Source organism: Anser anser (assembly GCF_964211835.1).
Source record: "Anser anser genome assembly, chromosome: 5".
Lineage (NCBI taxonomy): Eukaryota > Metazoa > Chordata > Aves > Anseriformes > Anatidae > Anser > Anser anser.
In genome coordinates, this window is record NC_139725.1 from 60964532 (window position 1) to 60988503 (window position 23972).

General features: G+C 58.2%; 1 protein-coding gene and 2 long non-coding RNA genes across 4 annotated transcripts in view; 2 read left to right on the forward strand and 1 right to left on the reverse strand.

Annotated features, from left to right (window-relative positions):
- The window catches only part of LOC310900149, a 16041-nt gene extending 13330 nt beyond the window's left edge, over window positions 1-2711 (reverse strand). For both annotated transcript variants that reach the window (XR_014584857.1, XR_014584858.1), the window contains exon 1: window positions 2265-2711. This is a non-coding gene — a long non-coding RNA (uncharacterized lncRNA). The remainder of the gene's footprint in view (window positions 1-2264) is intronic.
- Window positions 1-5574, forward strand: part of LOC310900150 — a 12865-nt gene extending 7291 nt beyond the window's left edge. The window contains exon 3 of the long non-coding RNA XR_014584873.1: window positions 3345-5574. This is a non-coding gene — a long non-coding RNA (uncharacterized lncRNA). The remainder of the gene's footprint in view (window positions 1-3344) is intronic.
- A 392-nt stretch (window positions 5575-5966) lies between these two features.
- Window positions 5967-9195, forward strand: SIX1 (SIX homeobox 1). Its single transcript, XM_083837634.1, has 2 exons — window positions 5967-6893; window positions 7923-9195. The coding sequence occupies exons 1-2, from the start codon at window positions 6334-6336 to the stop codon at window positions 8209-8211; spliced, it is 849 nt and encodes a 282-aa protein (XP_083693760.1). The 5' UTR covers window positions 5967-6333; the 3' UTR covers window positions 8212-9195.
- The last annotated feature ends 14777 nt before the right edge of the window (window positions 9196-23972 follow it).

Genomic DNA, 23972 nt, shown 5'->3' on the forward strand with positions numbered 1-23972 from the left:
CTCTTCAGATGAAAGAAATACAACTGTACAGATGTGCTTTTCTAAGATCCAGTGGCATGAAACCTGAAATACCCCAGCAAGATTCAGGAGTGAGAAGTTTTAATCACCATGGAAGCGAGACATTTTGAAGGTCTATGAAATTATATACCCAGCTCTGAGAACGGTAAACTTATCCGTCCGGACAGATCTGCTGATAAAGAGATACAACTCATTTTCTCCTGGAAAGCTGCTTTATACGTCGCTTGAAAAAATAATCAGTCATGCAAGACAGGTTTATGCTGGGAAGAGAAAGGAGAAAAAAAAAAAACAACAACACAGCGCTCACAGAGACATTCTCTAAGGAAAAGGCGAGGCGGTACGAAAGCAACCACTTCGTTTCAGCGACTCCCTGCGAATTCAGGGGGAGGAAGAGAAAAGGGGCTGAGCATCTCTCAGGGCCAGACGGAGCGAGGCCGGCGACGACGGAGGCATATGGACGCCCACCCCGCACGCAGACAGAGCGGGGACCCCCAGACCCGGCTTACGCAAGGTGACCTTTCCCCTCTCTAAAATTTCAAAGCTGGCGTTGCCGGCGCTGAACAGACTGCGTGCCATATGTAACGTGACCTCAGCTCCGCTCTGCCAAGCCACTGATGGCATCACTAATGAGAGGTGAAAGGTCCCTTTCTCGCAGCGCTCTCGGAAACCCACCGAGGCGGCGGGTGCGGGACGGGCCCCCCCGGGCTCCCAGATGCCCTCCCAAAATCTTGCCTGCACCCAACCCGCAGCCCGAGCTGCATCAGGCACGGTCCCCAGGCAGAGGAAATATTTGCTCAGTGCCCAAATGCAAAAAGTGCAGGTAAACAGAGCCACTTATGTAAATCTTGTACCCATTCTGCCCCGTGTGAACCCCATGTGTACAGAACAGATTATGCGCTTTGCATCGCCCGGGCGGGGAATATGGATTTGTGCTTTCAGACGGCCAAAAGGGAGGGGAATGCGGGCCCGGGCAGCTGTAGGTGCCAGCAGGTAAATAAAGCACCCTGGGAGAGAGAAATACCGAGAAGTGGCGGGTTTGTCCCCCCGCCACAATGCTGAGGCCCTTACGGGTGGGACTGCGGGTCCCACGGCACGGACACACCCAGGTGACCCCACTGGGGGCAGTGGGAAAAGTGGCAGTGCCCATCCAAATTGTTTTTGTTTTGTTTTTCAGTTGTAATTATTTTTCTTTTTCTTTCTGCAGGATTTTTTTCCATTTTTTCATATTTTTTAACTTTTTTTTTGCATATATTTATATTGCTTGCACAAAAAGTATTGTCATATCTTGCAGAAAGAAAGAAAAAAAAAGCCACATACCCCTCTTGGACAAATACCGAATTTTTGCTTTTTCTTCTCGCCATTTTCCCAGCGCCCCCCTGCCCCCAGCCACCCCCTAGGCAATGTTGGGGCTCACCTCTCCCGAGCACCCGGCTCCCTGCCCCGGACACGCCTGGGGCGACCCGGACATGTGCACGAGTGGGTGGCTCTGGCGTGGAGACGCGCGCGGGGTGCGCACACGGGTGGGGATGGGGTGCGTGCACAAGGCGTGCGTGTCCCAGTGGGTGCGTGCACGCGGGCGTGCAGGGCGCGCACGCGGGGAGCGGTGCGCGCACGGGTGCAGGTGCATCCCTTCGTGGGTGGACAGCGGGGTGCCCACGCGTGGGGGCGTGCAGGTGGGAGGCGTGGGTGGCTCAGGGGGACACAGGGCTTTGCGTGGGGCCAACTGGGGGCACCCTCCCGGGGCCGGGTACCCGGGGCTTGGGCCAGACACGTTCCCACGGCCACGCGTGTCGCGGTGCGGGAGGTGCGGGCAGGCTTCGGCGCAGCGGAGGAGTTAAACCCCTTGGGTTTTAGGAAACTGCTCATCCAATTCGGTTCCAGATTATTCAGGGGCAGGCTGACTCGCTCGCTCCCCACACCAGCCCAAACATCTTGAAGTAATCAGCAGCTGAGAACGGAGACGTCCCCCTGGCATCTCAGGTTAAAGAAGGAGGTCCAGGAAAATGTGGTAGAGCCATTACAAGAAACCTGAGATGCATTCATCAGAGACTCCAATTGCCATCGCATTAGGATTGATTAGAGACCAGCAGTACCGTAATGACCCGGAAAGAGGGGCATACGGGGATTATTAATATCAGACTTAAAGAAAAAAAAAAAAAAAGGAGGAGAAAAAAAGAAGGGAGGAGGAAGGAGAAGAAAAGAAATCGCATTGCAGGGCTGCTGCTGCTGCTCGTATACAAACTTACCTGGGGGAGTGCGGGCACCGGAGAGCCACCCGGGCGGCCACCTCGCTGCTGCGAGAGCACAAAGGGGGTGGCACAGGAGCCTGGGGCCCCCCAAAATCGCCCGGGGGGGGGGGGCAGGCTGCGGGGGGCGGCTCGGGGAAGGGGTCCCCGCGCCCCCGGGCCGACGGCAGCAAGGACGAGTTAAGGAGGCTCCGAGAGGAGCAAGGAGACCTCGGCGGCTCGTCTCCTCCTCGGTTCCCTGCGCCAAAACAAATCAGCCCCTCCTGGTCTGGGTTTAAATGCAGCTCACTGGATAATTAACTCCATCTTTCCAGCCCTGCTTTAACTGTTTATTTAGTGTCACCCCGTATTACCATCACTAGCACTTTCCTCTGAACAGGAGGAGCTGGAGGGTTTCACCTCCCGAAAGGAAATTCTTCCTAGCTTAAAAAGAATCAGCATCCCGGAGGTACACGAGCGAGCAGAGAGGGGCTGCGGGGGGGGGGGGGGGTCCCAGGGCAGGGAGGGGGGACGGGGACACCGGGCCCGGGTCAGCCCACGGAGAAAAAACCCACTCGTGGCCAGCTCCCGTCCTTCGGACAGCGTGCCGGTAAGTGCGCGGAGGAAGGGCCCGCTGCGCCCCGGTTGCGCGCCGGTTGCGCCCCGGTTGCGCCCCCCGCCGGGTCCCGGCTGGGCCGAGCCGGGCCAGAGCCGGGTCCCCGTCCCCTCCCCGGGGTCCCCTCCCCGGGGTCCCCTTCCCTCGGCCCCCGGCGTTGTTTTTACAGGTGTCCGGAGGGCGATTTACCAACACGTCATTAAAGGTTGCGCCGGTTTGCAGGCGCTCGGGGCCAAAGGCTCCTGCGAGACAAGAGGGATGCGCACGGAGAGGGGCTTGTCCCTCCTCATTAAAAAAAAAAAAAAATAGAATAATAAAGGGGGAGAGAGGGAGAGAAAGCAAATACAAATCCTTTATTGTTTAGAAATACGCCAAGGAAGCTGGCTGTCTCCCCTGCGCCTCGCATTCGGCAGGGAAGGCAACACGGATCCGGTATCACGTTGCAGATTCTCACTGAAGATAACGAAATGTGATCTATTTTTCAGAACAGCAAGTGGATGGGAAAGGAGCCCTCTACAACACAAACCTCATTGACTAATGGGCCGGTTTTGGGTTTCGCCTTCGAAAGGTTCGGAAATGGGCAGCGTTGTGTTACTGCCCCGCCGGCTCCCAGCCTCTGAGGCAGCACACGGCTTATTAGCACCGCCGAGACACGGCTCCGAGATAAAGGAAAAAAAAAAAAGAAAAAAATAATAAAAAAAAGCGCTCCTGCTTTTATTTCGTCGCGATGCTTGCTTCCCCAGACCCCCACACTTCGAGACAAAAACAAAACAACAACAACAAAAAAAAGAGAGGAAGGAACAAAATCAAATTTCTTTTAGGAAGAGGGTTATTTCTAAGGGGAGAGGGGACGCGTGTTCTGCCTGTTGTCTCCATAGTTTTGCTGTTTGTTTTTCCGGCGAAATCGATGAAAACCCGCCGAGTGCCTTTGCGCGAGCCCCGTCTTCCCCCCCCAGTTCCTCGCCGCATCGAAAAAATCACGAAAATAGGAAAATTTCCAGCGCAAACGCTGCGGATCCGCGCCCCGGCGGCGGCGGAGGCGAAGCCGGCGGGGAGAGGCTCCGGAGGCTGCAAAGCCCGGGCTGTGCCCAGGCTGCGGGCTGCTGCCCCTCGCCTCCCGAGAAATAAAGGGGCCGGAGGCTCTTCCGAGCCGCCTTGTTGTTCTTTGGGTGTTTGCATCCACTTCTGTTTTATTTCTTCTTTTTTTTTTTTTTTTTTCATTGCGACTGTTTTTATGTTTGGGGTTTTTTTTGCGGCTCGAAACCGTTTCTGCGTGATTTTGAACGGGGGCGAATGGCACGGCGTGCTTCGCAAACCCGTGCCATTTCCCCTCTGCCCGGGGTTTAAAGCGAAAGGTTTCAATTTTTAGGAAAAAGGAAAAAAAAAAAAACAAAAAACAAACCCAAGCCCCTGATAATTAACACCCCCCACGAGCGGCTCTGGGCTGAGCACAGCCCCCAGGTGGAGCCCACCAGCGGACCGCCGCCGGCCCCTCCGCGGGCCAGTTTCGGGGAGCCTGGAGGAATAAAAACCAGCTCCCCAAAATCACGGGGAAGCCTCTCTCCGGCCGCCAAGGGACTTTTTGCTTCTTCCCAGCCACCGCGGTGTTTATTTAGGTCGGCCTTTTAAAGGAAAGAGAGGAAAAAGGCGAAGGGGGGATAGAAACCAAGCAAGGGGCTTCCCCAGCCTCTTTTTTTTTTTTGCGTTTTCCTCACCCTCAGCCCGAGGGTACGAACCCGTGGCTCGGCTCTTCCCTATCTTATTCGAGGCTAGGGATAAAAATAAAGGGAAATAAAGCGAAAGGAGGGCGGGGAGCCCGTCCCCGGGCTCGCAGCTGGACATGGCACCGCTCGGCCAGGAAGCGGCCGCGGGAGGCTGCGAGCCCATGCGCTGTAATTCTGCGCACTTGCTCCAGACTTTAGGGTATTAGTTGATTTTAGAGCCGGGTTTTAAGGCTCCGTTCCGGTCCCCACACAGCTGCCTTGTCAATAAGGATCTGTTCCAAGCAGACATTCCTTCTGGGAGGACATTGCAGCTCTTTAAGACTTCATCCGAAACATCATAAGTACTAAAATAAAATGGCAAGGGAAAATTACCAGACACATGGTCACGGGCACTGCGCAGACGGGGTGGCAGGGGCTTATTTTAAACGGCCCCGAGACGCGAAATACACGGGGAAAGCAAGCTCCGGGGCTCGGAGAAAATATCTTCGGGCACGGGCCTTTCCCCTGCACGGCCGGGAGGGCGGAGAGGTCCCGGGGGTCCCCCCGGAGAGGGACAGGGGCAGGGGCACCGGGATGGCCGCCGGCCTCGGCCCCAAACTGCTCCTGAAACCCAATGAAGGAACCCGGAACGCTTCACACCGAAGAAATCAGCCCGGCTTTAGCGGGGGCAACCAGGTTTAAAAGAGCCCCGAAGAGCCGGTTCTTAACCGGGAGAGGTCTGAAGCGTGCTTAAAACGCCGCAGATCGCGGAGAAATAGGGGCAGGAGGAACCCCCCCCCCACCGCTCCCCTTATCTCAGCGCATTGTCCTCCTCTCCCAGCCCGTCCCGGCTCCTGACAATAGCTTATCTTTGTTTAGGGAGCCTAATTGTTTTCTAATTTTTCCTAAATAATTGCTTTGGAGCGAGGTGTGCAAATGAGGATTAGGGTAATTAAAGCGCCGCCGGTCGGTGCGGTTTGCGCTCCCGCTTTGCCCCGGGGGGGGGCGGGCGGGGGCTGCTCCCTTCGGGCCCCCCCGGACCCTTTGGGGTAAAATTGGGGGGCAAAAGGGGGGGTAAAAGGAGGGGGTAAAAGGGGAGGGGGTAAAAGGAGGGGGTAAAGGGGAAGGGGGTAAAAGGGGAGGGGGGTAAAAGGGGAGAGTGCGGCGCGGGGAGGTTCACTGCGCATTATTTATTCATCCCCGGCATTAAGGTAATTAAAGACGGGCTGGATGCACGGGGACGGCGAGCGGGCGAGGAGGAGGAGGGGGGTGGAGGGGGGAGTGAAAAAAAAAAAATTAAATAAAAAATAAAAACCGATCAAAATAAAGGGGAAGGAAGGCAGGAAAGCCCAAGCTCCTTTCCGAGGGGGGGCTCCCCCCCACCCCACCGCACCCGCGCAGAGGCGGCGGAGGGAAGCGCAGCCGGGGCCGCCAGGCTCCGCCCGCCCGTGCCGAGGCTCTGCCCGCCGGGCCGGGCTGGGCTGGGCCGGGCTGGGCCGTGCCGGGCCGTGCCGTGCCGGGGGCCGAGCCGCGGGCGCCCAATCAGCGCGGCGCGGGGGCTCGGGCGCTTTAAGCGCGGCGGCGGCGGAGCGGGGACAAAGTCCCCCCGGCACCGCACCGAGCATCCCCGCTCCGGGGACCGGGCCGGGACCGGCAACCGGACCGGGAACCGGGACATCCCCCCCCCCCCACCACCACCACCCCCCGCTCCTCTCCTCCTCGCCTCGCCTCGCAGCCCCTCCGGCCGTGTCACCGCCTCGCAGCCCCGGCCATGTCGATGCTGCCGTCGTTTGGGTTCACGCAGGAGCAGGTCGCCTGCGTGTGCGAGGTGCTGCAGCAAGGGGGGAACCTGGAGAGGCTGGGCCGGTTCCTGTGGTCCCTGCCGGCCTGCGACCACCTGCACAAGAACGAGAGCGTCCTCAAGGCCAAGGCGGTGGTGGCTTTCCACCGGGGCAACTTTCGCGAGCTCTACAAGATCCTGGAGAGCCACCAGTTCTCGCCCCACAACCACCCCAAGCTGCAGCAGCTCTGGCTCAAGGCGCACTACGTGGAAGCCGAGAAGCTGCGGGGCAGACCCCTGGGAGCCGTGGGCAAGTACCGGGTCCGCCGAAAATTCCCCTTGCCCCGCACCATTTGGGACGGCGAGGAGACCAGCTACTGCTTCAAGGAGAAGTCCCGGGGCGTGCTGCGGGAGTGGTACGCGCACAACCCCTACCCCTCGCCCCGCGAGAAGCGGGAGCTGGCCGAAGCCACCGGCCTCACCACCACCCAGGTCAGCAACTGGTTCAAGAACCGGAGGCAGCGGGACCGAGCGGCCGAGGCGAAGGAAAGGTACTTAAATCCCCCCCCCCACCCCCCGCGCCCCCGGCCCTCCCCGCTCCCGGCCCTACGGAGGCAGCCGCCGATCGCTGCCCGGCTCCCGGCGCCCCCGGCCGGGGCTGAGGCTGGGAGAGGAGCCCCCTCACCCCTTCACCCCCTGCCCCCTCACCCCCTCGTCCCCGGCCCCCTTCACCCCCGATCCCCTTCGCTCCCGGCCCCCTCGCCCTTTTTGCAGCCCCCCCCCCCCACCCCGGCCGCGCTGCCGCCCCCCTGCAAGCAATTCGGCTCCAGCCGGCTGGAGCTGGGGGTCCCGCATCTCCCCCCCCCCCCCCCCCGGGGTTAATGGGGCTGGAAGCCGCTTCCCACCCGACCCCGGTGCCGATCCCACCTGCCCGGGGGGCAGCGAGCCCCTCGGCCGCCTCCCCAGGCCGCCCCCGCCTTTGTTCGGTGCCTTCCGCCCCCACCCGCCCGGGGTGGCCTCGGTGCGAGGCGGTGGCTCGGCTCGGCACGGCTCGGCACGGCTCGGCTCGGGCTGCAGGCCGCCGGCACGGCCGAAGGGAGGAAGGCTCGGGGCCGGCACTCATCGCCCCCCGGCTTTGGGGCGGCCGCCGGCGGCCCTAAAGAGGCCCGGAGAGGAAATAGGGCCGGCCGGCCCCTCCGAGCCTTCCCGGGCCGCGGGGCCGCGCTTCGATTTTTTTTTTTTTTTCTTTTTAATTAAAAAGACGGGGAAATAATAATAAAAAAAAAAATCTCGGAAACCCCAACCTCTGCTCCCCACCTAACTCACCGGGCTCTCGGGGGTATGCGGGGCAGCTCCGTCTTACCGGGGGGCAGCTGCGGGGCCGCTCCGTTAGGAAAATACGAGGCGCTCGCTTGCTTTTTTTCCTATTTCTTTCTTTCTTTCTATTTTTTTTTGTTTGCTTTTTTTTTTTTTTTACCGGGGGCGGCCGCGGGGCCCCGTCGGGGCCGGCATCCCGGATTCCCCCCCCCCTCCCCCCCCGGCCCCCGGTAACGTCCCCGCTCTGCTTGTGCCCTCCGCAGGGAGAACACGGAGAACTCCAACGCCGCCACCAACAAACCCAACCAGCTCTCGCCCCTGGACGGGAGCAAACCCCTCCTGTCCAGCTCCGAGGAAGAGTTTTCTCCGCCGCAGAGCCCCGATCAGAACTCGGTCCTGCTCTTGCAGGGGAACCTCGGGCACGCCAGGAGCTCCAGCTACCCCCTGAGCGGCTTGGCCGCCCCCCAGAGCGCTCACAGCCTGCCGGCCCACCAGCTCCAGGACTCGCTGCTGGGACCCCTCACGTCCAGCCTGGTGGACCTGGGCTCCTAAAGGGCCGCCGCGGGACAGGAGGCTTTGCCCGGGGACACGGACTCTCGGTTGGACGCAGCGGACGGCCTCCGGTTTCGCAGCTCGGCCCTCTTAACGGGACTCTCGGCTCTTTTCACTCGACCCCACGTCGGTCCAGTTCTCCCCCCCACCCCACCCCCCCAGCGTCTCCCGCTATCATCATTATTGTTATTATTTTTTTTTTTTTTTTCCACGTAGCCAAACGCAGAGAGCAGCAGAAACCCTCGTCCCTTCGAGTTCAAACGAGCTGGTCCCAGCGGGAATTACAAAAAAAATAATATTAAAAAAAAAAAAACAAACAGCTGGATCCGATTCCACCCGAATAAATCCCAGCCCCGCAGGCGTGCTGGGGCAGGGGCGGCCGGGGGGGCGTCCTGTCCTTGTCCCTCGTCCCTGTCCCCGTCCCCGCGGAGCTCGGACGGAGGCAGAGGGAGCGGAGCGCTGTGTCCTAGCGGGAGGAGGGAGGGGAAGTTTCGTTTACATTTTTCATATTTAGCGTTACCAGGAAAGATTTCGATGTAGTTGAAATTTAAAAAGAGGAGGAAAAAAAAAAAAAAAGGGAAAAAGGAAAAAGAAAAAAAAAAGCTGCAGTATTAGAGTTTTACCAAGTGCCTATGTCTTAACGCGGCGGTGCGGGGCTAGCGAGCTCCCGTGGGCCCGCGGCCCCCCCGGGCATCCTTCTCCTCGGCGGGGCAATGCTTCGACGTGGCTAAAAACGAGGAGAACAGCGCTGGGAATACCGCGAGTCGCCGGCCGCTCCCTCCTGAACGGGGATTTCTCGGGCTGCCCCGCCAGCCCCACGCTGCCTTCTCCTGCCCGTCCCCGCTCGCCGCCCTCCCGGTTCGGCTTGCGAGGAGCCCGCGGCCGAAGCTGTCCGTCTCGAGTTATTTGTTCCCAGAACTAGCATGTGCTTTCAGGTTTCTTTTCTATTGTACCTAAAGAGGCTAAATTAAAACCGCGCTGATGGCAGAACTGCGAGGCTGCGCTCTTCTTTGCGGGGCTGAGCCCCCGCGACGTGCCTCGGAGGCGCTGGGGGCTCGGGGGGGAGCCGCTCTCCTTCCACGCAGCCCCTTTTGTTTTGCAACCGAGGGATGGAGGGGTACGAGGAGGGCTCGGGGAGGGCACCCCGGGGTGCCCGGCCGCGGGGTGGCCTCCGTCGGAGCGCGGAGCCCGGCCGGGGGGAGCCGCTCGCCGCCCGCCCCGTCGGGGCCTCCGCCGCTGGCGGTGCCGAGCTCCCCCGTTAGCGTTTTGCATCATTAAACGCGTGTTTATTTAAGTCGCTGCCGTGTTTGTTCTCGAGGTCCTGGGCCGTGGAGAAATGTCACCCTCTGCAGGAGGGTCTTCCCAGCTCCGCCGTCCTCCCCGGCGCATCCCGGGGGCGCTTCGCAGCTCCCCCCGGTCCCCCCGACGGGGCGGGGGGGATCCTCCGAGCCCTCCTCCGGCCCCACCCGCTGTCCCGGCGGGGGGACAAAACCCTCGGGGCCATCCCTGCTCCTTGCCGAGGCCCGGCACCGGCCGCCCCGTCGGGGCACCCAGCCCAGACCCCGCCGGGTTTCGTGCGCCCCCCCGAGCCTGGGTCCTGTGGGGGTGCGACCCGGGCAGGACAGGGCAGGACCCTTGTCCCCACGGCAGGACGCGCTATGGGGCGGGAAGGGCCCCGCTGCGTCCCGATTTTCAGCGAGCGAGCGTCCAGCAGCGGAGGGGAGCAGGGTGAAAGGCGCAAATCCTGCGCTTTGTGTTGGATTTGTGCCCCGAGGGATCCTGGTGGGACGGGACGTGCGCCCCAAGGTCCCCGCCCCAAGGTCCCCCATCGCCCTTCCCAGGGGACCGATCCGCCAAGAAGCAGCGCAGCCTCCCCGTCCCCCCCAAAAAAAGCCCCGCGGGCAGAACGTGGGGAAATGGGGGAGGTTTTGGGGTGAGCAGCCGCCGGGCTCTGCGCCCCCAGGACGGTTGATCTCCCGCTTTTCCCAAGCCACGGGCTCGGTGGAGAGGAAAGATAAAAAAAAATTGCCCGGGGCTCCGGCCCGGCGCGGCGCAACTCGGAGCGGGGACTGGCGAGCCGGTGGCTATTTTCAAAGCGAAGAGCGCAGAGGAGCTTCCTGCGCGCGGGCAGCGGCAGGGCTGGCTTCCAGAGGGGTGGCCGGGGGGGTCCCGCTCCCCCTACGCCCCCCTCCCCAGCTCGGTCCTGCTTCCAGGCCCGACGGCTGCCGAGCGGGGCCGCGCAAAGGGCGCGCAAGCACCGCGCAAGCTGCGCCGCCGGCCGCAGAGCCCTGCCCGCGCCCCGAGCCTCCGCTTCCCTTGGCAGGGAGAGGGATGAGGCTGCAAACAGGCGGGCGGTGGCCGGCGGGGAGGGAGGGAGGGAGGGATGGAGGATGCTGAGGGAAGCCCCTGGAAGAGGAAGGAGGGGAGGCCGGCGGGCAGGTGGGAGCGGGGACGCCCTGGAGCGGAGCCAGGCGCAGGTCGCTCGGCTCTCCTCGGGGCAGGCTTGACCTCGCAGCAAGCTTTTCACAGCAAAGGCAGCCTGGGGAGGCAGCCCCCGGGTCGGTTCTCACCTCTCTCCGCTGTATTTTCATCGGCAGGAAGGAGTTAATCCCCCCCCCCCCGCCCCCTCAGCCTTCCCCCTCCCCAGGACAGATTTCACACTGTGTCCAGGTCAGCCAAAAAGGGGAGGAAATGGAGAACAGCAGAATGATTAATTCTACCTGCTTTTCCCATGAGTGATCACCTGCTTTCGGGGTCATGAATAGCAGGTAGCTCTCCCCGTCTCCAGCTCTGAGAGGCTCATTTGTTTGGTGACAGCTGAGTGACAAGACCTGAAATCTGAGCCCTCAACTTTGCCTGATGTGTGGATAAAACCCTGGATGTTCCCTCAAACATTTCAGGAAATGAAAGTTGTAACGCGATCCCTTGTGCGCCCACATCTCCCCCAGCAACACACAAAAGCTCAAAGGAACCTTCTCGGATTAAATTCAGCCTGGAGAGGATGGAAGGAAAATGGAGAGCAGGCTGAGAAAGCTGGAGCTGGCAGGCTTTTCTTCGGCACTTATTGGAAATGTCTGTCCAAAGCAGGGATTTAGAAAGGTCACCTCTACCGTAAGCGCCTCGTCCCCCCGCGGAGCGGGACTGGCAGCCCGCTTCTCCCCAGCCCACCTCCGCCTGAGAAGTGCTGGGGGTTTCGCTGAGATTCCCCGAGCAGGAAATTCGGTGCAGGAAAACAAACGCTGGGCAGGAAAGCCAGCCCCCTCCTCTCTCCTCGTTCCATTTCCTGGGTCACGTTCAGCGAGCGCTGTCCCGTGGCAGCGCACACGAGCCGCGCGCCTGCTCTGCCCCTGCCCTGCTGCCAGCTCCTGCCCGGCTCCTCGTCCCCAGCCCCATCCCTGTCCCCATCCCCGTCCCAAAAAAGGGACAGGAATGGCCACACGCGAGCAGATCCGCATGAGGCCCACAGCACAATCTCACATCCGACGGATTTCAAGGCAACGGTTTGAGGCCCTGCTACCAAATCTCCCCACCTCTCTGCGGCGCATGGAGCGGCGGCGTGGGTGGTGGCAGGTCTTCGTGCTCACTTGGCCTTGCAGCCCCCAGTCCTGGGCAGCCAGATAGGGCCAAGGCATCCGGACTGCCTTCCCCAGGCAGGAGGGTTTTATTGTGCTGCCTGTCACCCAGCAGCCAGTCCTCGCTTGCTCCCTTATCCAGCCCGAAGATAAAGCCCTATTTAACAGTTGTTTAATTGTTACTGAAGAGCTTAGGGCTCTGCGGACCCGTAAAGAAAACTTGGCACATGCAGCACGATAACGCTTCACCTTTGCACTTTCCTCTTGCTCCTGCTTCCCCGCAGCGAGCACGGAGTGGGGACCAGGTGGGAAGCCTCACGGGCTGCCTGCCGCCCCTCTGCTCCCGGGGGGTTTGCAGCCAGGGAAGAGCTGGAGCTGCTCGGGCTGTCCCTGCGCACGCTGCCCTCGGGGAGCCCCTGAGCCCGACCACTGCACCTGGGCGTTGCTAACAGCAGGAGTAGTGAAGGTGCAGACACCGCAAGGTTCGTCCGACTGGGCTGTACAAACCCACCTCCATTTTGCTGTTCCTACTGGGGCCAAACCCGTCGGGTTCCTGCGCGAGGAGAGCGGAGGGGGCAGAGGCTGCACCTGCAGGGGCTTCGGTTCAGCCCGAGTGCGCAGAGGGACCCGGCACGCCGTCGTCTGTCCCACCTCGATGTGGGAACAGTCTGAAACATGGAAGCTGAGCAGACTTGGGTTTAACCAAGGAGGGAGGGAGCACACTGCCAGGCTGCCCAGAGATCAGTCACCAGCAGCATGGCTCTGCCTGGAAGGCAGGGACACGGCCGCACCTCCCCGGCTCACCTCTCTCCAGGCTGGTGCCTCGGTGCAGGAACATCTCCTCTCCCTGGCCCTACACAGAGGCTGAACTTTCCCCAAAGCATATAATCCCAATCCTAATAATAAGGTTAAAGAGACAGATTTAGTTCAATTACAGTTTCCTGTTTTCACTTGGCTACAGCTCCCAGAAAGTGTCTCCATGGGCAGAGGCTCCCTTCCGTGCCCGCATCAGCTTTTTACCTACAGCCCAGTTCTGCAGGGTGCCGGGCTGTAGGTAAATGCCCACACTCGGTTCTCAGGATGGAAGAAAAAGGGGAAAATGCACCTTTTCAGGCTTTGGGATGGAAAAGCTTGTAAAGCCAGTAGTTGGAGCGTGCACCGACCCTGCCTCACAGCAGGGGAAACTGAGCCCCGTGGCCGCAGAGCTGCTGACGGGCAGGGCGAGGGCAGAGGACGGAGCCGGCGCGCACCCACGCTGCCTCCCGTTGCAGTCCCCATAGTAAGTCACCGCGGCTTATCATTATGTAATGCAGTATTCCTAACAACGCAGCACAAAAACAATTGAATAAAAAACAATGCCAAATGAGGCTTGTGGCTAACACTCCCTGAAGAAATTGTTCCTTTTCTGGAACTGAAAAGGAAAAAAAAAAAAACAAAACAAAACCCAAACTCAAGAAAATTAGAAACAATTGAAAACGAAATCACATCTGCAAGCCATCAGTGCGCTCCTCCTGAGCCCTGGAGGATGCTGCTGCCCCTCTGCTGCTCTGGGTGCAGGGTGCTGGGTGCCAGCAGGACCCGAGGCCGTGCCCATACGGGCACGGGAGGGGTGTGGGCAGCACCGTGCCTGCGGAAGGACAACCTTCGGTTCTGCAGAAGGGCCGCATCCTGCTAGAACAGATCAGAGATTTATTTAGGGAATCAAGATCTTCCCATGCCTGATGTCCCGGAGCTGGTGGAGAAGGAGGGAGTGCACGCGAGAGAGGGAGCACCCGGCTCAGTGCTGATCTCTCCATCCTCAGCCCTCGAGGGCTGGGCAGAGGCTCGGGCATGGGGAAACCGCAGAGCTTGCCCAAGCACTTGGCCCTCGGCTGCAACGCTTCCCACAGCCGGGGCTCTCATTGTGCTGCAGGGACAGGGCCTGGCAGGAATGCTCCTACAGAGCAGGGATTATTTCCTGGGGGGGAATAGCGCAGGTAAAGGACGTGGGGATGTCAGTGGGAGCGGTGCTGTCCCCTGGACACACAGTGCCTAACGCAGGGACAGGCGTGCTCGGTGCACTGTGCTGGCCAAGATGCTGATGCCATTCCGGGCCATACCAGCCGTATCCATTACCCCGTGTGTGGGATCTGCTTCCGAGGCCTCCAGGTCCGACGGGTGACTTGGATGAGGTTCAAAGAGCCCCCGGCAGTGCTTGGGGAGGGAGCTGCAGGAGGCTTGCTGGTCTCTGCGGTCCCTTCTCATTTGCTAGTGTGTGGGGTTTGGAAAAGAGGTGATGTTACATGGTCTGAGTGCGTCAGTACGAGGGAGAGCTCTTAAAAATCTTTAAACCAGGAGGAAAAGAGGAAAAAATGAGCACTAGCACCTGAAAGCTGTGAATGGGACTGGGACATAAGGTGTTCCTGCAGCAAATGCAACTCAACACCCAGGTGGCTCCTCCGCCACGTAGGCCGAACACAAAATCCCAAACATTTTCCGAGAGGCCAATGCTGTGGGTATGTATCCACCGATGCTCCCCGGTGCTTTGCCTTCACCCAGGCCCTCTCCATCCTCTCGGCCCTGCCCTGCCGGGGCTACGTGGCCGCAGCTCCTTGCCAATGGCCTCCGGGGAAACCGTATCTCCTGCCCCTGCAACCGGAGACAAGGTGCCCACGCAGCCGCCCCGGCGCTGAAAGAGGAGCCCGCGGGAGGGGACGAGGCCAAAACGGGGGCACCGAGGGAGCAGGGAACATGCCCAGCTCCTGCCCTCACCCCAGGGGGAGCTGCTGCGGGATGGGGGAGAAAAATCAAGCCCCGTTTGCAGGACCCCCCCCCCTGAGGAGACGTGCTTGAGGCCAGGCCTAAACGGGGCGTCCTGCCCAGCGATCCATGAGGAAGGCTCAAACAATGAGCGGGGAAAGAAAGCCGCGGTGATGGTCACCAGGAGAACCTGACACCCGCGGCGGGGAAAACAAATAAATACGGGGAGGCAGCCTCCTCCCGATGCCGAGCCGAGGCAATCTGTGCTTACGCAACCCTACCCGAGCTGGGTATCTGCGCCTCCGATCTGCGCTGATAAGATTGTTCTCCCCTGGAAATCCAAACCGCAGGGATTCCAGGCGGCTCCGCCGGAGTCAGGCTGTCCACCTGAGCACCGGGGCACTTTCATGTGGAAAAATAATCGCAGGGTTATTTTTTTTCTGAAATAACAAGAGGGGGAGGGAGAGACAGCCCTTGACTTTTTAGGGTAAAGGAGCAAATGGTGCTGGCTCCGTGCAGGGTGGCAGGGGACACGCCGGCCACCATCCCGTGCCTGAGGTGTCCCCACGGGGTGACAATAGCCACCTGCCATGGAAGAGCAGTGGGCTGTTGCACAAAGCTGGCTGTTCTGCAGTGAAAGCTCCTTCTTTTAGGGCTTAGGGTCTTGCAGCTGGCAGCTGTCATGTGAGAAGCCTGCAAGGATCACGCAAGGGATCTCGGAAGCGGTCATGGCCTGCAAGACGTAGGGCGCTTCTAAAGTTTTAAAACAGCACGTGATTAATGTCTACACCGAACAGGAGACAGAATACATAAACAGATCATAGACATATACACAGATATATAGATATGGATGCACTAGATAGAGCTGCTCACCAGAACAACTCATCTGATAAGCCATTCCCACGAGCAAGAAGTGCAGGATGAGATCCGTGTTTGCAGTTATGAAGCAGACATTGTGGTTTTGTGTCTATTGTCGTTCAGAAAGCGTGCTGCTGGGCATGTGCCTTGGTGCTTGGCTGGTCACGTCCCCTCTGCCCCGGACACCAGACCTGGCCTCCTCTCGAGACAAAGCTTGCAATCAAACCCTGGCTAGAAAAAGTCTTTATCTGGGGAAAATCACAGCCAGTTCTGCTTGGTGATGCTGGAGGGGGGACCTGCTTCCACCAAGATGGCAATGGAAAGGCTGGGTCCTGCACCCTGCAGCAGAAAAAGGAGCACAAGAGCCTGCCCAAAATGATGTATATACTTGTTTTTTGCATCAAGCACTGAGCACTGACTGCTCCTGAGGTTAAAATGGGTCTGGGTGGGCACCCAGAGCAAAAAGTCCACTGGGAACCTGGGTGGGACAGACTGGGGGACCAGGATCCCAGCCCCTGATGGATACCTGAACTGGTAGCAGCAACCCTGCTTAATGCTTGATTAAAAAATAAAATAAAAAATAAATCCATATGAAGCTGTGTTTGCGGGTGGAATGTATCCCTTCAGTCTCGTGGAGGTACGCGGCCCGCTGGGCAGGCGGAGCTGTGGCTGTGCACACACACAGACACACAGCACACAAATATAACACACAACACGGACACACGGAGTCGTTTGGGTGACAGTGATGGGTGACAAAGTCCTTCAGCCCTGCCCACAGCCAACGCAGCTTGCAGTGGCCTTCCTTCTCCAGGGCTTGGTGCTTCTGGCAAAGCTCATGCGAAACGAAAATGCCTGTAATTTTCTGAAATTCCTTAATCCTGCTCATTTTCTCCCTTTTCCCCGGGAGATCAGAAGCCACAGTGGTCTCCTCAAGCCCACCCACTAATTACAAGACATGAGCTCAACCAACTGCTGGCCAGAAACAACATCACGGGACCGCGCGTGGCTAACCAGCCCCGCTCGGGTTTTGACTCCTCGGTGCTGCAGCTCGCAGCAAGCTGCTTGAAAGCCAGTCACAAAGAGCTCAACAGCGCTGTGCCAGCCAAATCAAAGGCAGAAGGACATAAAATAGCCTTTCCTCCTTCCTCCTGCAGCGATCCCCGCTTGCCATGATCCCGACCAGCAGCAAAATGTCCGCGTGCTGCTCGTCTGCCTCGCCCCGGGACGCTCCTTTGGGGTCTCGCTCCTCTGCTCGGCTGCCACTTTTCTCCAAACTCGAACCGATTATCTTCCGAATTTGCTTGAAAAGGTCAACCACTCGGGCAGCGCTGGGGAGAACGGGAGCTTCTAGCAGGAGGATGGCATTTAGCAGAAAATCTCCTCTCCAGAGGAATCAGATCAGACAGAGCCCTGAGGAAGCCGGGCTAAAAATAAAGCCTGAGCTCGCCGAGCAGTTGTGCGATGGGAACCGAGGCTGTGATGCAGCCTGCGTTATATTCTTAGCAGGCACAACTGGAAATATCGGTAGCCAGATCCTTCACTGGCATAAATCAATGCAGCTCATGGAAGGGTGACTTTAAAAAAAATTAAAAATCTGTGTTCAGATTCCCAGATTTACAGTAATTCAGGTTCCTTCCCGACATCAACCTGGTTTGCGGTGGCTGGTGGTCGTGCTGTGGCTGGCTGGGTACCCCAATTTCCTGGGCTGCTTTTCTAACCCTGCTTCCCTTGCAAGGAGCCGGCATGGCCAGACCCCCACCACCCAAAAAGCGAGGGGCAAATCCCTGTGCTGCCCCCCCCGGGGAGCATCCCCGCACCCAAACCGAGCGCGCGATTCCCCCTGGCCACCCAATAAAGTCCACTGTGAGTGTGAGTGTGGGTTTGAGTTTGAGTGCGGGTGTGAGTGCGGGTGTGAGTGTGAGTGCGGGTGTGAGTGTGAGTGCGGGTGTGAGTATGAGTGCACACGCACGAGCCCAGCTCGCCGGGCGGCTGCGGCGTTTCTGGGGCTGCAGTGCCACCTGCTGTCACCGCTGCCCTTCGCCGGGGACCCCGCCGGCTCCTTGCGCAGGGGGACGCGGAGGGGAGAAGCCTGGGCTCTGCCCCTTCCCCAGCCCCTTTCCCCAGCGCAGATTTGCCCGCTGGGCTTGGGAAATACCAAAAGGCAAGAAAAAGGCGCGGGGGGAAAAGCTGGGGTTGGGATGGAGGGATGGAGCCAGGAGCACCCACCAGGATGTCCCCGCAGTGTCGCCCCCCAAGGACGCTGCAGATCTGGGCTCTGATTTCCATCTGGACGGTCCCCATGCTTAAGTTGGTCCTGCAGGACTTTAGCCAGCGTTACCCTGAGTTACCTCTGCTCCTCGCTGCAGGAATAATCTATTTTTCGCCCCCTGTGCTTGTGCTGACGTGGCCCAGAGCAGGTAGCGCAGCCCCACGTCCCTCGCTCAAGCTCATTTCAACCTAAAAAGCCAAAATCCCTTCTTGGATCACCCATCACTTCCAGCAGGCTCTCAGCTAGGAGGGGGAAGGAAATGCCAGCTCCTCCATTTATGCTGAAAAAAGGATGAAAACCTAAAGGAAGGAAAAAAAAAAAAGTCAGGAGGTTGTAGCTGCTGAAAATTAAACACCGAAGGAAAAAAATGCAAGTGAAAGCCAGCTCCAGACTGGACGAGAAGCCTTCAGAAACAACAACAAAAAAGCTGGGAGGAAACCGGATACTCGCCATGAAAATTTGCAATTTTTTGTTGACCAAATGTTTCCATGGAAGAGCTGTGTTGGCCCGGCCCTCGCGCCGAGCCGACCCGACGCCACGCAGCTGGGCAGGCGGCGCCCAGGGGAGCGGCCGCAGCCGGAACGGGGCCGGAGGCAGCTGGCAGAGCTTGGTCACCCTGCCTGTGCCTTTTTTTTCCTACCTGTATGGGTTATTGCATGAAACGCATTGATTTTGCAAGGGAGAAGTGGGAAAGCTGCTGTCTTGGAGAGCCAAGAGGTGCCCGATGAACCAAGTGACCCTTTTTTCCCCCAGAGGAGATGTACGGCAGCGGGGCATCGCCACCAGCTCTCCGAGAGCCAACCCAGCACACAGCATGGTGTGTTTTGGGTTCCTTACAGCACCGCTGGGACTGGCTGGATGTGATGCCCCCGCTCTTGGACTCAGACAAAATGAAACAGGGAAAGTAAAAACAAGGGGAAACTTGGCCGCGGCTGCTCCTTTCTCAGGCTCCTTGCGTTGGGTCATAGGAAAGCAGCCCACGGAGAGGCGGGCACGTTACCGACTGCTGTGCCGTGTCCTGGGGAGCCGGGGAAGTGGGCCAGGGAGAGGCCGGATCCTGGAAATCTGCCTGTGCTGCGTGCCAGAGGTCGCTGCCAGAGGTGGGGAGCTGGGGAGTTCATGTGCAGCCTCGCCACGGCATGGCCGCATCCCTCCTCTTCCTCCTCTTCCTCCTCGTCGAGAGGAGACCTGCAGCTGCCGCCGTGCAGTGAGCATGGGGAGCACCCAGACATCTGCCCTGCATCCACATTTTGGCACTTAACTCTGATTTGGGCGTCTTGATCCCGCACAGAGCAAAGGGTTTGGGGCCATCGCCATCCTTTGAACCACCAGCTCTTGGGACCGGTGCCGCTCTTGGCAGCCCCGTTGCCGTCTGCTCGCCAGAAGCCCCCTCGCCCTACGTCTCCCCCACTCCAGGGCTGGTGGGAGCCCCTCTGCCATCAGCCCTTCCTCGTGCTCGAGCATCCCTTTGGGATTCGCCCTTCCTTAGGGCCCTGGATGGTGCCGGCCCTTTCCCCACCTCCCCGTCCCCCCAAACACACCAAGAACCTCTTCAGCGCGCCCCGCTCCGGCGTCTCATCTCCGTGGCCAAGCATTCACTCCGTGCCAAACTGGCAGGCGGCTCGCTTTCCTGGCACGTGGCCTCCTTGGCTCCCTGCTCAGACCAATGTCTTTTTTTTTATATACATATATTATTATTATTGCCTTATTTCCCCCCTCTTTAAAATCCACCATTGGTTTTAATTAGGTGTCCACAGACTCGCAGCCCTGGTGAGGCCGGCGCTCGTCCAAGAGCAGAAAGCGGAGGTGCGGGTGCGGGGCCGGTGTCGGCAGCGCTGGCACACAGCACGGAGCTCCCAAAATCACCTTCCTTTCGAGAAAACCAAGCCAGGAGATGTTCAAAGCATTTTCTTTCGTTCCAGCATGCTCCCGGTCTCCCTGCAGCTCCAAGGGGACACCTTTCCTGGAGACCCACCGTGGCAATGCCACCTCGAGGAGAGCACAGGGGGACGGTGCCAGGGTGAGGGGGGCATTGGAGGGGGGCTGCCACTGTGGCCAAAAAGCTCACGGGGGTCCCAGCCCACTCCCTCCATCCTCCCCAAAATGTGGGAGAGTGAAGGGAGAGGCCGGTGGTGGGACTGAGCCCTGAAAATCCACGTGCCCCTCTTGCCTCGCCGATCCCCCCAAACACCTCCCTGCCTCCCCCCCGATGTTGTTCTTTCATTTTATTTTTAGACCTGCTGCTCCCGTTAGCTCTTTTCTATTTGTTTTTGGTTCTTATTATTCCTGGCTTCCCCCAGTGTTTTGGTTTCCCTCCTTAGCCCTCATCCGGATGTTTATTCTCCCTGCTTGTTTTTGTACTTTCCCAAGGTGCCTCCCGGTCCGGAGCCGGGCAGGGTCCGTGCTTGGGCTGGGTCAGAGCTCACGGCTCCGGGCTCCCAACACAATTCCCTTGCTGTGCCCGTGGTCAGGGGCTGCAGCGGGGCTGCAAGGATGCTGGGTGTCCACGCACGCTTTGTTGTGAAATCCTACTTTTGCTCAATAGCATCATTTTTTTTTTTTTCTTAGCACAAATCACTTGGGAGGTTTGGGGGAGGTCCTTTCTGTAGGAAAAGTGGCAGAAATGGGCACTGAGTGTAAACAGGCAGCTGCTGGAACACTGGTCCCCATCCCCTGCTTTTCCCCTCTCTCCCTCTCACCTGGTTGCCAGTGGGGCACCCAGAAAACGCAGCGTTGCCGCGCATTGCTCCCACCGACAAAAAAAATGCAAAGTTTCCTCTTTGCCTCATTTTAGGACAAACACACCCAGGCTCACCCCTGCTCCTTCCATGCCTGGCTGGCTCTGGCTGTGGCATGGCACCCGCACGCACCTCGCTTCCCCCACCACGGCTGCTGGACTCCAGCTAAACACGAGCACATTCCTGCGTTTGCTGTCCCGGGTTCCCCCGTTCAATTATTTATTCCAGTCCGAGGGCGCACATTTTTTATTTATTTTTATTCTTTCGGCGTTCATCTGCGTTCCTCTTCCCGTGAAATTTGCATTCGAGACTTTAAAGGGCTGGCAGGGAGCTCTGCGCCTGTATATAGGGGATTTTTATTGCTCGACTTCAAAGCGGTGCAATAACGGGAGCGAGCATGCAGGTAGGGAAAAGCTCTTTCTTCTTTCCATCTGCGAAAGTGTGCCAGAGGACACAAAGGCATCCCCACACACGCAGCGTTATGGGGGTCTGGGGAGATTTAAAACAGAGCGGGCCGAGGATTTTGCATCAAAATATTATTATTTTTGGATGGAAAAGCCAGCTTACACAACAGCCCAAACTGTCAGGCTCCTTTAGGCTTAGAGGGGGGAAAAGTCAGACTAAAAAGCACTTTGGTTTGCCGAAAGGAAGCAAAACACAGCGATTTTGGGTCAGTTTGAAGCCAAAATCCTGCAGGGCTTCGTGAGAGCTGGGGTCCGATGCTGGGAGCATGAGCTGTACATGAGCAGGACCCCAGGTCCTGAGCCCGTCCTGGTGCAGGTCTGTGCCCAGTGCTGGGGGTCCTGAGCACCACTCTCCCATCTGAATTTCATCTGGCAGAAGAAACAGGAGCGTTTCACGTCCCTCCTGACCAGGAACCTGGCAACAAACCGGAGCTTTCTGCGTGTGTGTTTTTTATGAATTTTTCATTCCACGGGGAGGATGGATGCTTTGTTGCCTATTCATGGCTTGGGATGAAAGCGAAAGGTTGCAAAATCACGGGAAAAATGTCATTCATCGTTTAAGGTGGAGAAATTTGGTTCTTTTGTGCTCGGAAATGGAGTTCAGCCTCCTCCGGGAAATCACGTAGAGCACAGGCCATCGCCCTCAATGTGCTCACAGACATCCCACTGTCCTTCCTCGTGGAATAAAACGCCCATGTGCCTGACTCCCCAGCTTCTCTGCCATCCCTTTAGATACCCTCGCATACGGACCCACGTACCTACGCGTATGTGCATACCAGGGGTATGACTTCGCCTGTATCCCTGGGTAAAGAAGTAATTGGTTGCTGTCATTCACAGCAGCTGAGGCTGGGCTTTGGTTTCCTGACGCCATCTGCCCTCCAAAGCCGTCCCCAAAAGCAGGGAATGGTTTGACCAGGAAGGCCGCTGCCGCCGAAGAAAAGGGTTGTGCCTACAGTTTGGTGCAAAACAAAGTTTAAGGAGATGCAGGCGTAGAAACTGCAGTGGAATTTGAGTGGGGTGAAATGGGAAATAACAGGATCTGAGACCAAAGCGCTGAGCTGAGCCAGCACCACCGGGGCGGACGGTGACAGAAGTGCCACCTGGAGCAGGGACAGCGGCGTGTATGTCCACCAGCAGAGGGGCTGTGAGACAGGAGTCAGCACAAGCAGCCAGCGCTGGCAAGTGGAAGGATGCTGCAAATCCCAAACAACTTGTCCGCTGCCAAAGGCGAGCCAAAAATGAGAACAAGTGTGGAAAAGTGCTTCTCACAGGGCAGGCAGCTCCGATTTCACTGCCTGCACCGGTGGCAGCCAACAGGGCACACACCGTGCGAGCACACACGTGGCCAGACGTCCCCAGGGACATCTCTCAGAGGTCCCCTTATGCCTTAGGCTCTCACCTCTGATTTCCTCACCGCCACTGCAGGGGGCAGCCCCCAGAAGGGCACCCTCACACCCCATCTCCTCCATCCACTGCCTTAATTGCAAAAGGAAAGGTGGGGGATTTGCTGCCCCTTATTGTCCCTCTCCATTTCATTTCCCTGTATCTTTCAACGTTTCCCCGTTTCTTCTCCCAGCAGCAGCTGTTTGCTGAGATCCCATCTCACTCACAGCCCACCGCCCCCGTTTTACACATTTGGCCCTTCCTGCGAAGCCCTGGCTGGCTCAGGCTTTGCTCTCAGTCCCAGCCAGGGACTTTATACAAGGAGCTATCTGAAGGATGTCTGTGTGGGCACGGATGTAAACGTGCATTTGGGCTGCGACATCCCATGACACCTCCTGAATCTGTTCTTCAGTCATTCTCTTTAGTTACAAACTATTTTTTGGAAAGCCATTTTTTCTCAGGCTGGAAGGATGCTCTGGTTAAATAGTGGGAAGTCCAGAGCTGATCAGCGAAGCGTTGGCCATGGTGGTACCTGATGGCCTTAGGACCACGGTGATGTGATGGTGACACCTTCGTGTAAGGAGCCACAGGGCAGCAGCTGACGCATGGACCTGCTCCCATCCTGTCCCCTTCCCAGTGACTTAGGGCCGCAGGTCTGCTTGCTGGGTTGGACTGGTGTGGACTGGTGCAGACTGGTGTGGCGCCATGGACCTGTCTGAGGAGCATCATGCAAAAGGGGCTGTGCCCCACGCAGGCAAGGTGCTGGCACGCACACGGGGACATGTTTCCATGGCAGGGGAATATCGCCACGCTCAGGAGGCAGCCACCATCACCGAGCACCTACAGAGGGAACAGCTGCTCTGATTTAGCCACTGAACAAATGAGACAGGAGGGAGAAAATACAGTTCCCTGCATCCCTGACAAAGCCTTCTTTGACAGATGAGCTCTGACCTACTTTGCACTGGAGCCAGATGTTTAAATTTATGGATGCAGACACATTTCCGCAGGCCTGGGAAGGAAAGTTTCATTACTGCCTATGTGGTCTCCCAGTCGAAGGACCTGGATTTCATGCAAAAAGCCCGTTTGTGGTCCGATCCTGAAGGTTTTTAAAGGAAAGGAAAGCATGAAAACATGGCATGCCCTTTCAGTGCTGTCCCAAAGGCCCAGAACAAGGGGTATTCGAGGGATGATGTTCACAACAAGCTGTGAGCTGACCACTGCTAAAAGAAGAAATCATAGCCTGGCTTTTCAGAGGGTGACAATTTCACAGCTTTTGACTTGGCATTGGTTATGGTTTCTTCTGTGGGATTTCATACTCATTGGTATCCAAACTATTCCAGGTTCACGACACAGGTCAGAATTTCGCGGATATTTCTTAATTCTCTCAACAAATCCCTTTTTTGACCACAAAATGACAGAGCACCATTTCTCCTCCCAAAGCAGTGATCGTGCCACTGGCTTTCCAGTTCAGCATCTGGAAAACAAGGAATATTTAGTTCCTGACCTCATAGAGCTTGTACTCCTCCAAAGTACCCCACGCAGAAACAAAAGTTTGCAAGGGTACCTTGAAAAAGTTGATTGCCGTGGATAAGACTTGGATGAAAATCAGCTGGATCCCACTGGCTTTCTTCAGTGTGGGCACCTGATTTGCTGTCATTTAATTCACAGCTTTTGTTGTTCTTGAAGTCACTGTGGTTTCCAGACTGTAAGCCAGACCACGCCAACATAAGGGGAAGAG